At 44.4% G+C, this 15,649-nt stretch overlaps 1 protein-coding gene across 1 annotated transcript; it reads right to left on the reverse strand.

Moving 5' to 3' along the window:
* Positions 1-4,434: 4,434 nt before the first annotated feature.
* Positions 4,435-8,735, reverse strand: CTSL (cathepsin L). The gene is made up of 8 exons (XM_032477474.1): positions 8,635-8,735; positions 8,055-8,191; positions 7,630-7,752; positions 7,388-7,534; positions 6,774-6,998; positions 6,172-6,334; positions 5,228-5,345; positions 4,435-4,756 (listed from the first exon to the last, which is right to left on the reverse strand). Exons 2-8 carry the CDS (start codon positions 8,178-8,180, stop codon positions 4,657-4,659), a joined length of 1,002 nt encoding a protein of 333 aa, XP_032333365.1. The 5' UTR covers positions 8,181-8,191; positions 8,635-8,735; the 3' UTR covers positions 4,435-4,656.
* Positions 8,736-15,649: the final 6,914 nt, after the last annotated feature.

The raw sequence follows: 15,649 nt of genomic DNA on the forward strand, positions 1-15,649 counted from the left end.
ACGTGTATTTAATACACATTTTTATATATGTGTATATTTTGCATATTTAAATAGCAGGCTTAATTTCATAGACGTTTTGGTCTTATTGCCAATAGGTTTTGAATTAGAAATCTTATGGCCATTAAATTCTTTACTCTCTGGCTTCACTTTCATGGAATGAAATCTAATCACCTACTTTTTTTTTTGGTGAGGAAGAGATTAAAAATGACAATACTATGGAGGAAAAGTGGGAGAAACAGATCCATGATGGGCTTTCTGATCTGCGCCTTTTACCTAAAAGCAGGTCATTAAATTTCCCATGGGAGATGTGCTCTCTCTGTACCAGAAGAGAACTTGCTTGTCACCAGAGAGTGGGAGTCAACACTGAGATGGATCTGTTCAAACATACTAACTAAAATAACCCTGATCTTCCACTAAGTTTGCACCCCTGCCCCCTCATCCAGCCCCTAGTCCCTTCCCCACAATGACTGCCCTTGGGCCAAATCCCTTTGTCTTGCTATTTCATCACATATTTATCATTTTTTTGCTTAAAAGGGATACAAGACTGCAGCTCCAGTCACTTCCTTGGAGCTTCATTCTCTTGGGAAGGCCCCCACACACATGTAAAATTTAGTAAGGCCTGTCTGCTTTCCACCTGTTAAATCTGTCTTAGGTCAGTTTCATTCTGAGGCCAGGCTAGAGACCCTAAGGGGCTAGAGGAGATGCTTTCCTCCCCCTCAGGCCCACTCACATTATCAAGGGAAATCGTCTTAAAGTTAACAGATTGTAAACGTTAATCCCGTCTACACTGTAACTTCACAGCAAACCTCCAGACTAGCGTTTGACCAAAGAACTGGGCACCATAGCCTCGCCAAGTTGATACATAAAAGTAACCATCACAATCTGAAGTACAAATGAGGAAAGATGACCTAGCTATAATGGTAGATGAAAAAGGCATTTTGCAAATCGATATAACGTGGTCCCATTTTCATAAAATTAAAAAAAAAAAGCTCAAAAAACTACACGATCCGGTCCTCCGTCTTTCACTAGTGGCTACTTCCTCTGTGCAGTCTGCCAAGACCTACTTCTGTCATCATCCGTCCCTCCTTCCCCAGGGTCCTCATTGCATCCATCTCTTCACTGGCTTCCCTTCACCTCTCTCTCTCTCTCTGTCTCACACACACACAAGCAAACCAGGATTCAGCCATGAAGTAGACAGATAGGCTCCTGCCCCCTCCCCTCCTCCCAGAGCTCAGGCCGGGTGGGTGGGACCCACATGTAACTGCCAATTACTAGGGTAAGTGCTCTGGGGATAAGTTCCAGTGTTTGCTTTGGAGCCCTCTGGAGGAGCTGCCCTTCTGGCATTGAGGGGGTCAGGCAAGGCCTCCCAGTGGAAATGACATTTGAACTGAGGCCTGAAGGTGGGACTAGAAGCTAGTCAGGAGAAGGTTAGGGGACAGAGAAGGCAACTGAGGGGGATGTGCACTAGAGGCGGAGGGAACAGATGAGCACAGATTTGAAAATTGGGTAGAGTTTGGTTTGTTGGGGGCACAACTGGTAATTCGGTGTGGCTGAGGGGCAGAGTGTGAGGAGGGGCAGTGGGAGATGAGGCTGGAGGGGCAAGCAAGGCCCAATTCGGGCAAGAGGTTTGGAGCTGGTTAAGGAGTTAGGAATTTATCCTGAGGGCAAAGGGAGCCACTGATGAGTTGTACGCAATGGAAGAACACAACCAAAATGCCTTTTAGTAAGTGTTACCTGCAACATGGAGAATGGATTTGAAGTAGTCAGATTAGAGGCTTCTTAGGTCACAGTTAAGAAGGTTGATGCCATCATCTTGGTGAAAAATTGATGGTGGTGATGGTGATCAGCATGGAGGATAGAACTGCAGGCGTCTGAGGGATGTTCACGATGTTTCAGTGACTGATGGCAGATGTCAGAGAACGCGAGAGGAGAGGGATGGAGGACGTGGATGGACGTGCCTCCCAAAGCCAGGAACACTTGGAGATGGCCTGGTTCTGGGGAAAAAGGATGAGTTCAGCTCTGTACATTCAGATGTGCAGTGTCTGTGGGTTAGCTGGGTTGGGTTACCGAGTGGACCGTTGCATCCATGGGTTGGGAATTTAGGAGAGGGGCTGGAAGTTGTCAGCACGGGGGTGGTACCTGAAGTAATTAGACTAGATGAGATCATTTGGGAGGGCCTGGAAGGAAAGCCTTGTTTTAAGGATGGAGCCTGAGTTTGGATGTGAATAGAGGTGAGGACGTGGAGGCTAGCAAATACAGACAAGCTATTCAAGAGGGTTAGCTGTAACCAGAAGGAGGAACGTGATGCAGTAACCAGAATAACCTGGGGTGAAGAAGGGTTTTGTTTGTTTGCTGATGGACAAGACACACTTGGATCTTTAGAGTCTTGGGCTGTACTTCCAGGGTTGCGTGGACAGCAGTGTGAGCTAGCCTGTCATGGTGACACCAGGTGACAGTCACTAAGGGGTCTTTTCTAATGGACCTTCAGGGACCGAATGTGGCAGATTGCTCTCCAAAGATGGCCACCACCATATCTTCCACCCCACATGCCCTTCTGCTAAGTGACCTTGTCTTTCCCCATCAGGAGGCGGACAGTCAGCCCCTCCCCTGGAACCTGAGCGTCCCTGCTGACATGCTCCAGCCATAAGGCAGCAGCAAGAGCTTTCACTGGGGACTATGACCGGGTCCTTAGAAGTCCTGCAGTTCCTCGTTGGACATTCAGGCAGGTTCTCTTGGGACATCCCCAGCAGAGCCAGCCTTCATGCTATGGGAGCCCAGGCCATGGAGGGCCCATGTAGTTACTGTGGTCAGCAGTCAGGGCCGAAGGCCCAGCCCACACCAGCACTGAGCATAGCCATGTGAGTGACCCTGCCTGGACGTCAGCCCCGTCAGAACCACAGATGACTCCAGCACACGTGGAAGACTTCCAAAGGAGCACAACGCAGTGAAGCTCAGTCAGGAAGTGGGAAAGATGGTTTTTTTTCAAACTGCTGTTTCCCGGTAGTTTGTTTTGTAGTAATAACCAGGACAGTCTTTTCACTGCATCCCTCGATGGTTCCCCTGGGTCCTAAAAGCCCACGTGTGGACCCAGCCTCATCTCCCACACTCCAGCTCAGCCACTTCCCACTTTTCTCTAAACGCAGTCTTTAACGGGTTCCGGTCCGGGAAGTCTCTGCTCAGACCCCAGCCTTTTATCCTGTGTTAGTGATTGTCTCCTCTGGGTCCATGTCAGATTTCTCTTCCTTCTAGTGTTCTCAACCACCTCCCTGTTCCTTCTCAGGGTTGGGAATGTCTCATCCACAAGGCGATGATGGGGACACAGAGGGTGTTACATCAATTTGGGTTGTTTCAACATTGGTCCCAGCCAGCAGAAAGGATTCAGACCGGGAGCCTCCCAAATCTTCCTGTGGCTACACGTGACAGTACTATCACAAAACCCATAGGATTTCACTCCAAACACATTTCTCACTTTAGGTCAAAAAGTTGGAAATGGAAGCACTTATGAGGGAAGGTGACATTGAGGGTCCAGCATGGCACGTGGTCCAGTACAGATGGACTTGACCAGAGGCTGCTGGAGGCCTTGTGGGCTGAGACCCGAGTTGTCCTCCACCTCATTTCCTCGTGAGGAGTTACAGGGTCTATTAACTAAAAACTTCCACTTACTCTTTATTTCCTTGAGTAGGAAAATGAGAATTTTAAATCCAAAGAGAGCGAATGAAACTCTGCACTTTCTTAGCCTACAGAATGCTGGGAGGTTTTTGGTTTTTTTTTTTTTTTTTTTTAATAAGTTCAGAAATTCTGTAGCTAGGTATACATTAGGCGTCAGACTCTCACTTTTGATGCTTTCCCCTATTGTCCACCTGTGAGACCACAAGACTATTTTTGAAGCCCAGCCTGAAGTCTAGGAGCTGATCCTTCATCCCTTACGGACAGAAAGACAAACATTCTTGCCTTTCCTCGACTGCAAAGTAGCCCAGGGTCTTCACTAACAGATGCTAGAAACTGGCTCTGTGACATTCATCCTGAAACTCCGCTGGGTTGCAACCACTGTGGGTCAAATGATCATGATCTCGAACACCCTTTTCTCATTTGGAAGTCATATGTATGTATGCTCACTTTTCTGAAATGTGAATCTTTTTTCTTTATTAAAATAATTTAGCTCTGTCCTTTAGATTGTTTGTCAAATTTTGCTCCATTCAAGGGTTGGATCAGACACAGCCAAAGGGCAGCTGACATGAGATGTGCATCTTTATAGCTAGAAGAACCAGAAGGCCACCCAGGCACTCTCCTATTGGACCACTGGCCCGTCAGTCATGTCTTCAGAGCCCAATTATACTTTTTACTCTATTTAACTTACGGTGTTAAATACAGAAAAAAGCCCCACCTCTACTCTGAAATTAAGTTTTATTTTAAAAAGTAAAACTTCATACATCCTTTTAAAACATGAACATTAAAAATTTATTAGGGAAGTCGATCATACAAACCTATTTACAGCAGTAATTAAAGTGGTCACAGTTCACCATTTTGGAAAATGTCACAGGACTCAAGTCACAGCTTGGATCTTCAATAATTCAAGTATTTCACACAATAAGGTCTGGTCAGTTTTAAGGTAACGTCCTTTCTCTGGGTACTCTGTTCTCATCCAGTCCTTGAGGGTCAGACTGTAGGAAAACTGGCCGCGGAGGCAATGCCACAGTGGTTGTTTCGGTCTTTGGCCATCTTTATGTAGCCCTTCATGCCCCAGCCTTCACCCCAGCTGAAAGAAGAGAGGGTTTTCCATTTTATACAAAGAATCAAACACATTTATCTTTACCAGTCACAGCATCGGAGACTTAAACAGTGCACCAGAGGCCAAGACAGATTCAGAAAGAAGCAAGAAAGACAGCTGTTCTTGCTCATGGTTGAGTTCTGAACGTGCAAATAACGTCTATCCCCAAACCTTTCACAGAACTGTAAAATTAGACACAGAAAACGGAAACTCTTGGGGCCAGATGTGGCTCAGAATTAAGAACATTTTCAAATTTAGAAATGCATTGGTATCCAAACTACCTCGATACCCGAGGCAAGCTCCAGACAGCGTCTCAGTGTCACAGCCAAACATGAACACGTCTGTGTTCGCCCTGAGTCAGGCAGAGACTTCAGAAGTGTGCTTAAGGGTGTGAAGACCTGTATCCAAACACTGATGTCCTTTTCCATCTCAAATATAAGTATTTTGGGCATTTCATACCTGTTCTTGACGAGCCAATATTTATCATTATTTGTGCCTTGTCCTTCAAAGCCGTAGCCCACCAGCAGAACGCCATGATCTAGGTTTTCAGTGCTGCAGTCTGGATCGTAATAAATACCTAGGAATGTAATTCAATGTTGGGGTGAGGACCTCCAAGAGACACGTGACAGTAACCCAGCCTATCAAACCAGGATAAGGGAGGCACCCCCAAATTCCGCTAAATGACATAAATCCAGATAAGATTTAAAAACAAGATCTTTTTTATCTAGGCCAGGGATTTAGGCCTTCACCTAATACTAGCAGAAATACAACGTGGCACAATCTCCTTTGTCATCAGCTTGTTAAGAGGCATAAAAAACTGCTCCTTAAAGCCTTGTCATTTTACTTTTAGGATGTCGTCTAAGGAAACAGCACAGAACGCAAAATGACTTGAGCCAAGAAGTTCTTCCCAGTTTTAATTACAGTTATAAAATTCTTCAGTAGGGGACGGCATAGCTCATTGGCAGAGTATGTGTTTAGCATGCACAAGGTCCTGGGTTCAATCTCTGGTACCTTCATTAAAAAAATAAATGAACCTAATTACCACCGCCCTCCAAAAAAAAGAGAAAAAACCAAACACAAAAACAAAACCAAAATTCTTTGGAAAATTTTAAAGGTCTAACAACTGGAAAAAAGTATATTAAGTTATATGAATCAAATTAAGTGGCTATTTAGATATATTTACAAAGTGCCTAAAATCATGGGGATGTGGTTTAAGGAATGTCAAATGGACACACCAGGCACAAATACCACAAATACCACATACACAGAACGAACAACTATGTTAAATCTACACACCCCAAAACTGTACACTGAATTCTACACAGCAAAGAGTCAGTCTTTGCTGTATGTCATGGTGGTTCTCCAATTTTTCTGCCTAAATTTCCACATGAACAAATGTTTACCTTTTTTATAGAACTGGAAAGAGGTAAGGCTTGCATCTATACCAACAGAGATGGGCCCCACACTTGCTACTGCGTTCAATAGGGCCTTCTCCTCCTTAGGGATGTCCATGAATCCAGTGTCGTTGGCAGCAGAATCCTGGGGTCTGTAATGGCAGGTTTCATCCTTTCAAAGGTAAAGGGGAAGAGCCTTGATTAATACCATCCCCCTCCTGGGGTACATAAGTTCCAGACCGTTTTGCAGCTTAATGATTTCCAAGTCAAGTTCATTATAAAGCATCCCAGGAGATGAAATGCTATCGGTTGTTTTGAAATGGGAAAAGTTAGCTGGTGTCTTGTCAAGGAGTCTACTTGTCTGTAAGAAACTTGACTCTGGAGAAATTTGTACTTATACAGGATGTATGTATATTTCTACATATATAGAAATATTAAGAGCTTTATGGTAACTATCTAAACAGACAACTGTATGCTGCTAACATATTTAACGACAGTTCTGACAGTGTGCAGGTACAGATTCTACGATCTAAAATGTGAATTCTAAACATGGAATCTGTTTTCCCCAAAAGCATTCAACTTTGATAACAAGAATAAGGAGCTCCATTTACCTTTCCAGAATATGGATAGGATTTCTCTGAGTCCAGGCCTCCGTTGTCCTTAACATACTGGAAGGCATAATCCATTAGGCCACCGTTGCAGCCCTCATTGCCTTGAGGCCAAGAGCAGTCCACCAGATTCTGCTCACTCAGTGAAACAAGTTTGCCAGTTTTCCGGAACATCTGGCCTTCAAGGGCACCAGTGGCACTAAAAGCCCAACAAGAACCACACGGACCCTGAAAACAAAATTTTAAAGCTTTTAGTCTACAAAACAAATAGCAAGACTTTGACAATAGCCCGTATTTCTGAAAATGCTTAAAAACTAGCAAACTGCAGATAAACAAGTTTCTGCTATATGGCACAGGGAACTATATTCAATATCTTGTAGTAGCTATAATGAAAAAGAATACGAAAAGGAATCTATGTATGTATATGTATGACTGAAACATTATGCTATACACCAGAAATTGACACATTGTAACTGACTATACTACAATAAAAGGAGAAAAAGTAAAACAAACAAACAACTAGTGACCTGCATTCGGTTCCACAGTCTGCCGGAGCAAGGATGACAATTCCTACATGGCTTTACTCTTGGTGAGAGATCTGCTGAATACTATCATACCTGGTTCTTCACAGGAGTTACATAGCCCTTCTCTCTCCAATCCAAAGAAGCAGGGATGGAAGCATCGACAGCTACTGGGAACATTTTCCCCATCTTGCTCTTCTTGTTTTGAAAGCTATTCATCGCCTGTCTGAATTCTCTCCTGGTCTTCAAGGAAAAGGAAACAGAATGTTGAAAAGTGAGAGATTTGAAGTACTTAGGAGAGGAGACACAAAAAGTTAAGCAACTCATGCCACACTCACCATGTCACCAAATGCATTCATTGCCATGGTGAAGCTATGTTTCCTTTGTCTGTATTCTCGATTGTGCAGTTCAATGATTTTCATATTCTTCTCCCACACTGCTCTCCTCCATTGTTCTTCATTCTAAAGGCAAACATGTAACCTAGCCTCTTTATTTCTACTTAAAACCAACTCACCTTCACCAAGTGGATTTGCAAACAGAAAGGAAGAGAAAGCATGGTCTGATCTACTTTCTACTCCCAGGAGCTGTTCTCCAGCGCTCACACAACAGGGACGCACGCCCATACTGTACTTAGTAACGGGTACAACGAAGTTATTGCCTTGGTAAGAGCCAGCCTCAAGAAGCTACTCTCTGCTGTAAACTCCCAAGAGCATGGATCATTCTTTGCAGGGGTTTCAGATGGAGAGTTTCAGATGTTACCAACCGGGCCATATAGTTTTCTGTGCGTTGCCTTCCACTGTTGCCACTGTGCATTTAATCGGTCATCATGTTTTGGAATAGCTGAGGCTATTCCCAAGCAAAGGGCAATCAGGAACACTGAAGGATTCATGTTTCAAAAACCTAGGTAGGAAAAACAAATGAGTATCTAATTGGATCGATCTTTCTGAAAATCCGTCTTACTTTTTAATGAGATGTTATACACTGTGGTGGAGTAAAAACATTGAATGTATACTCCTAAGTATTTATGACAAGGGTTGTAGAAGGCTAAGGATGTGGGTGGAGAAAAACTGCCCAGAGCACCGCCTTTTCCGCGCGGGGCCAGGCCAGGGGGCGTGCCGCCCCGCTTCCCGCCCCTCCCCCCCCCCCCCCCCCCCCCGGCGCACGCCGGCTGCTCCCAGAGGATGTTGACGCGGCACTGGGAGTCGCGGGTCCTGCTGTGTCTGGTCCGCGCCTTCCAGGAACGCCTCTTTCCCAAGCCCCCCAGGCCCTCGACTCCCAAGGCTAGCGCTCCGGCTGGTTCCCAGATGGCCCCGCCGCGCCAGGGCCCGGCCCGGGGCGCTTACCTGTAGCGGGCGCAGCGGTGCAGGCACTGCTAACAGCCGCGGATCCCGGGACGTCCGAGACAGCGCTGGGGGCCCACGGCCTCCCCATTTAAGGCTCTGGGAGTCCGCTCGGCCGGCCCCGCCCCCCGGCCAGCCAGCGCCCCGATTGGCTGAGATGCCTGTGGGCGGGGCCCCTGAGTGTTGGGACTCCCGGCGCGTGACAAGTCTGGTCCCAACTTGCCCCGGTGCCAGCCTCAGGGGGCCGGAGGGCTGCGAGCGGGGGGGCCCCCGTCAGCGCTGGGGGGGAGGGGGAAGTCCGACGGCTCCCCTGACGCAACTAATTCATGCACTCGGGTGGTTCACGAAAAGCTCACTGGGAGGCCCAAGTGGAATTTCACCGTAACCCCGCGCATCCTCTAGTCCTAGCGTTTTTGGTGAAAATCTCCGGGAGGGCTGAGCACTGTCTAATCCTGTCTAGTGGTGCCCGTTGCTCCCACAGCGGAGGTGGGGCGGGTGGAGGAACGCGGGGCCCGCGGGCAGACGCGCTGGCTCCCGGGCGGAGGGTGATGCCCGCTGGGTTTGCGGAGAAGCCGAGCGGAAGGGCAATTCCTCAACACCCGCGACGCGCTGGTCCCGGCCCGGATGCCAGGAGGGAAAGGGGACCGATTGGACCGCTCTCAGGAGAAGGCGTGGAGTTTTGTAAGGCCTCTCGCCTGTCTTCCCCAGTCAGGGGGCCTTCGCGCCTCAAGCTTTTCTCAAAACCAACCCAAACGCGTTATTTACAGAAACACTTGGTAAAAGAAAAAAGAAAAAGGAAAGGTGGAAGGTAGAAGCTGCTCTCTCTCTGCATTGTGGGTTATTACCTCTTCCTTAGTGTCCAACGTGCTTTTCTTGAGATTTAAGACACTGGCTTCCATGACTTTTAATTGAAAGGTTTCTACTTTAATTTACAGGAAGACAGCAATGCCTAACCATTTTGTTCTTCTGCCTACTCTTCCTTCTCCACTTTTTTGCCAGATAACTTAGATGAGTGCTCGTTATTAAAATGGTCCCATTTTAATCAAGCAACCAATCCTTAGCTCTGCCTTTGATAAAATGCAGTTGGCAGAACTTCCTGATTCCTATTTAAAAGGCCGCGTCTGTGAAAGTATATTCTTGTGTGCACCTGTCTAGATTTCTTTTCACTCACTAGTGAAACAGGATGCAATTCTTTGCCCCATCTCTGGGAGTTTTAAACTGTAGGAGAATGAACAAATCTCGTAAGACAGTATTCAAGACCCCGAGACCACTTAATGCCTCTCCCCAATGTAACAGCCCCCTCCAATTAGTTTAAATTCAATGAGCCTAGGATTACTCTTAGGAAACATTATCCAGACAACTGTCCATTTGTAAAGTGGTTTATTATCACTTAAACAATTTTATGGAAAAGAACCTGTTTATGACAATGGGCTGTTGATGTTCATATGAAGTCAGTTATGAAATCACGTACTTTTCTGAGCTGCTGAAACTTTGCTTTCCCTGTAGGGTTAGCCAATTCATTAAGTACATCAATCAACAGGAATTAGTTAAGCTCTGACCTTGTGCTCATTGTCCTTTGCTTGGCGTACTTTGAGCATTTTTGTAGAAGCAATCTAATGTCCCTTTCCTAACAGTTTTCTGAGTCTCAGATTTTGCATTTGCAAATCCGAGATTCCCATGATCATCTTGATTCTACAGCAAATGGGCATAGAGTATGATAGAGATATGTCAATGAAATGCTGGCAAGGATCTTGGAGCACTAGGTGACAAGGGAACTGACCTCGTGGCACTTCTGCCCACGCTCCCCATCCCTACCCCCAAGTCTATAACCCATAAACTCTCCTTTGGTTGCCAGAGTGTCGCTTCTGCAAATCTAACCTGCGCAGTCTACCATTGCTTGACTTCTCCTAGAGTTCAAGAACACCACTGGGGCACAGGGTGTTGTTAACACCAAAATGCATTTAAAAGAAGCGGTAGTTGCTTCCTCCAGCCAGAACTGTGTGTTCTGTACTGAACTCTTCCGTGCTACTTCATCTGGCCGTCTTAGCAGTGATCCCCAAGAAAGCTCAGATTCCTTATTCAGAGCGCAAGTTAGTTCTCAAAAATAGAAGCTGTGTTCCTCATGGATTGTGTGGATTTGAGGATAAAGTTTAGATGTGCTTGAGACCATAGCTACAGGTCTGCTTGGAGGATGATGAAACCAAAAGAGGGAGGCAACAACCACCAGGGTTTGAGGGGGACACACAGGACACAAGAAAATACATAGACCGACAGAATAGAGTCAGTAACTCAGTAAAATGTCCAAAGTTTCTATTGAGAAGATATCGTTGGTTTTGGTTTTTGAGGTGATCATTAGGGAATCGGGGATGCTTGATTATATTCTTCTATTTCCTTTATGTGGCCTCGAATTTTTTTAAAGGAATATTTTATGTGTGTCTTTAGAATTGAATGAATGAACCCCCCCTTTTTTAAAACCTGAGCTTCTCAAAATCATGAGTCATTGAAGCATTGTCATCAGAGGCAGGCTTAAAAATCTGACAATGAATTGATCCTAGGTAAGATGTAGACCTTTTGTTTCTGACAAATGATCAAGGAAGAAAACAAAACACCCAGGAGGCACCAGGCAAAACACCCTAGGGGAAGCCACTGGGTGGGAAGGGGCCCAGCCCAGTGCAGGCAGCATGTCTTCTGTGTGGCTCACCTGTCTTTTCCTTCTTTCAGGGTGACACCAGGTAAGGCGGCATCCGCATCGAAGTCCAGAGCCTGGCCCAGGGGAGCTTTGGTTCCTTATCTCCGATGTCCTCAGTGCTCACGCTCCATTCTTCTGGTGCCCTCTGGCACCCAGAATCCAGTTTGCCAAAGGAGTGATGGGGTCTGGGGGTGAGGGACGAGGGCAAAGTCTCCAACGCTCAGCTTCCCTTTCTAAGCTCTGCCAGTCTGAAGCAGCTTTAGGTTATTTCTTCACCTTCGAGAGGAATGTGGCACCATCCTTGACTTTGTGTACCCCACTGCCATGACCATCTTCATTTGTAAAATGGGGCATAAAGTAACACCCATCTCCTGGGGCTCCAAGTGGGTCTCCTGACTGGTTGCGTCTGCACCACCGAGGAACTTGTTAGGAAAGCAAATGCTAGAACCCCATCGCAGAACCGCAGAATCAGACACTCGGGGAATGGAGATCAGCAATCTGAGCTGTCATAAGCCCTCTCATGCCTCCACCACCCCGCCCCGGGTGATTCGGATGCACCTTCAAGTTTGTTGTGAAGAGTCAATGATGAGTGTGTATAAAAAGCTCAGAACGTTGCCCGGCATCTGTGTTATTTAGCGATTAGACTCTTTCTTCACCATCATCATTGTAGGAATCTTTCCTAATCATGCTGTAATTCCCAGGAGCACCGGCTACTCACAGGTGGAGATGCCTTTCCTGTGGGACAACCCCCCCGGCAGGTACCTGTACAGCTGACGCTCTTAACCACACAGAGATCTTTGTCTTGAATACCTGTCATAACGATACAGGAATTGATTTTTACTTATTTCCCATTTCTTTCTTAGAGAGAGAGAGCCTTATTTTAACATAAAATCCATTTGAAAGTGAATATTTTAGTGGTTTATATTATATTCACTCTGTAGGCAACCATGACGACCATCTAATTCCAGAATATTCCCATCACTCTGAAAAGAAACCTCATTCTCATTAGCCTCAGTTAGTCCTGATTGCCTCCAACTCCAGTTCCCACGGTCTGCATTGTGGCTCCGTGGATTGGTCTGTTCTGGACGTTTCATAGAAATGGAATCATGAAATATGTGACCTTTTGTGCCTGGCTTCTTTCACTTAGCAGAAGGTGCTCAAGGTTTATTTATATTATAGGATGGATCAGTACTTCATTCCTCTTTATGGCCGAGTAATATTTCAGTGTACGAACACACCGTATTTTTCTAATTCATTCATCAATTGATGGACGTTTGTGGGGTTTTTTTCACTTTTTTGAATAATGCTGCTATGATCATTTGTGTACAAGTTTTCACATGAAGGTATGTTTTTTATTTCTCCTGGGTACGTACATGGGAATTAGTATGTATAATTTTCTTAGGAAATATCAGACTATTTGCCACAGTGGCTACATCATTTTGTTTCCCCACCAGCAACATATGAGAGTTCTAATTTCTCCACATCCTCTCTAAGACATCTTGTCCATTTTGAAATGGTATCCATGCTAATAGGTAGAAGTGATGCCTTGTGGTTTCGGTTTGCATTTCCCTAATGAATGATGAAGTTGAATATCTTTTCATGTGCTTACTGGCCACGTGTATACATTCTTTGGAGCAATGTCTATTCAAATCATTTGCTCATTTTTAACTTGGGTTACTTATCCATTTACTGTTGTGTTGTAAGGGTTCTTTATATATTCTGGATACTATACACTTATGAGCTATGACTTGCAAATATTTTTTCCTACTCTGTCAGTTGACTCGTCACTCTCTTTTTAAAAATTGTGGTAAACTACATATAACATAAAATTTATCCTTTTCCCATTCTGCCTATTTAAATGTCTGGTGAAATCATGCTCTTCCCTCAAGCCCCCTAACAAATGCCGGTAAATGGATTTCCATTCTGCACTCACAGCCCGTGGAACTCAAAGCTCTCAGAGTGCCTGCTACAGTGATTTAGAATTTTGGGGCAGTCTTTGTTAGGCTAAACTCCTCAAAGTCATGTTTATGTCTAATGCACCATCGAACCCACTATCCCAATGACTGGGTCGGTGGGTGCTTAACAAGTAAGATTGCGTGCTGCATGGAAAATGTGGGCAGCAGACTAAATGATGACTTCCAATTGCCTTAGATTTTAACATTTTTCTGATCTGCAAAGTCCATCCGTTCATAAAATTGCTCTTATTCTGATCATTTTAAAAACGAGGAAATGAAGCTGAAATAGTCACATTTATGTCTACATTTTTTCTATTTTTTTCCCCCCAAACTAGTAATCTGTGATCATTCAACCAGGGCAGGTGAAATTTTCTCCTGTACTATATGAGAAGAAAGCACTTCAGAAATGAATTAAGTCAAACAAGTTTGGGAAATGTCTTTAAATTATTGAGAAGAAAAAACACTTCTAACATGTTATCACTATTATTATCTGCATTCAAATGACCTGAACATTACACGTGTATCATCTACTAATTAAAGTAATCCCTTTACTTAGCTTCACTTTATCAGCAACAAGAGCAATTACCTGAAACTATCAACTGAAACACACACACACACTCAATGTAAGAGTTTTCAGTTGCGTGGGAAGACCTTACTGACAACCATAGCCTAGGAGACAGCCTCTCAGGTAGCTTTTTTGGTTGGGAAATACAGGTAGTCAAGCATCACTTTTGGTAAAAGGTTACTGCTAATCTTAAAAAACAGATACTTCAAGTTAATGATTTTAGTGCTTCTTAAATGTATGGAAAGAATCTAGGATTATTGAAATTCTTCCTTAGATACGCATCTTGACGATTTAGGAGCCACATTTCCAAAATGCAGACTACTTCTTTTGGTATTTTTCCTTCTGGAATTCCCCTCAGGGTGCACTGTCTGTAGGTGACCGATTTAACCCTTTGTATAACTGGATGAGCAAGATTCTTTCTTCTTTCTGTTTACAAGACTTTCAATTCAGATATTCTACAATCCAGGAAATCATCATTTTCATTATCATCTTCATCTTGGTAGCATTTGTCAACAACTTACGGTTTGTTAAGTATTGTTAGTAATTTAAATATATCGCTGCATTTACTTTTCGGAGTGACTACTATTTGAGAGAGCCTCTGAACACTTGCCGCCCTTCCCAGTGGTCTAGTATTGGAGTTGAAGCATTCTGATTTAATCTATGTACAGAATTAGAAACAGACTAGAAATCTCAGTAATTAATAGCTCCAGTGGCTGTAAGATCTCTTTGAATAGCAAATGACAGATAACCCAAATCCACTGAATTTGTTTTTCAGAAGTGAAGTTTGGGGGAAGAAATCAGGATGTTCACAGAGTTGATGGCAAGGCTGGAGAAACAATGATTAGGATTGAAACAACCAGAATCCAGGGCAACGCTGACATCTAAGCAGCAGAAACTATTCAGCGGTGTTGTCAGGGCTCAGCTGCTGGGATGAAAATGTTCAGCTGCTTCTTGCATCCCTTGCAATCCTCTGCTCAAGATTCAAAACCCTGGAAGGCAATATTTCATCCCTTGTCTAGAGGAGGGTGTCGGACCTTGGGCACAGCCCCACCAAGACTGCACACAATGGGGAAGGGGACATCAGATTGCTCCTACCAAGATAGGAGGAAATGGATCCTGGTGGGTAAGAAAGAGCCGTTGTTCATCAGAGAAGTCTTCTTTACCTTCCCAACATACAGATGAGTTTTTTTGGTTTCGTTTTGTTTTGCTTTTTTAGGGGGGAGAGAGGGGGTTATTTATTTATTTATTTGTTTGTTTATTTCTCTCTTTCTTTAAATAGAGGTACTGGGGATTGAACCCAGGACCTCATTCATGCTAAGTGCATGCTCTACCACTGAGCTATCACCTCCCACCCAGATGAGCTTTTTTCAAATTGAACTTTTGCTTTGAGATAACTATAGATATACATGCCTTCAAAAGAAACAACACAGAGAAATTCCACGTACCTTCTATGCAGTTTCCCCCAATGGTGACATCTGGTATAACTGTAGTACAATTTTGCTACCAGGAAATTGACAAACCATTGATCTTATTCGGATTTCACCATTTCTACATACACTCATTTGTCTGTATGTGTGTGTATAGTTCTACACAATTCTATCACATGTGTAAGTTCATCTAATCATGCCCACAGCTAAGATATAGAACAATTTCATCACTGCAAAGAGCCCTCCCACTTCCTTTTTATAACCACACCGCCTCCCTCCCACATCTCTTCCTGTCCTCCATTGCCCCTTGTAACCTCTGGACACCACTAATTTTGTTCTGCATTTCTATAGTTTTGTCATTTTAAGAATTTTCTAGAAATAA

The sequence above is a fragment of the Camelus ferus genome, chromosome 4 (assembly GCF_009834535.1).
Source record: "Camelus ferus isolate YT-003-E chromosome 4, BCGSAC_Cfer_1.0, whole genome shotgun sequence".
NCBI lineage: Eukaryota > Metazoa > Chordata > Mammalia > Artiodactyla > Camelidae > Camelus > Camelus ferus.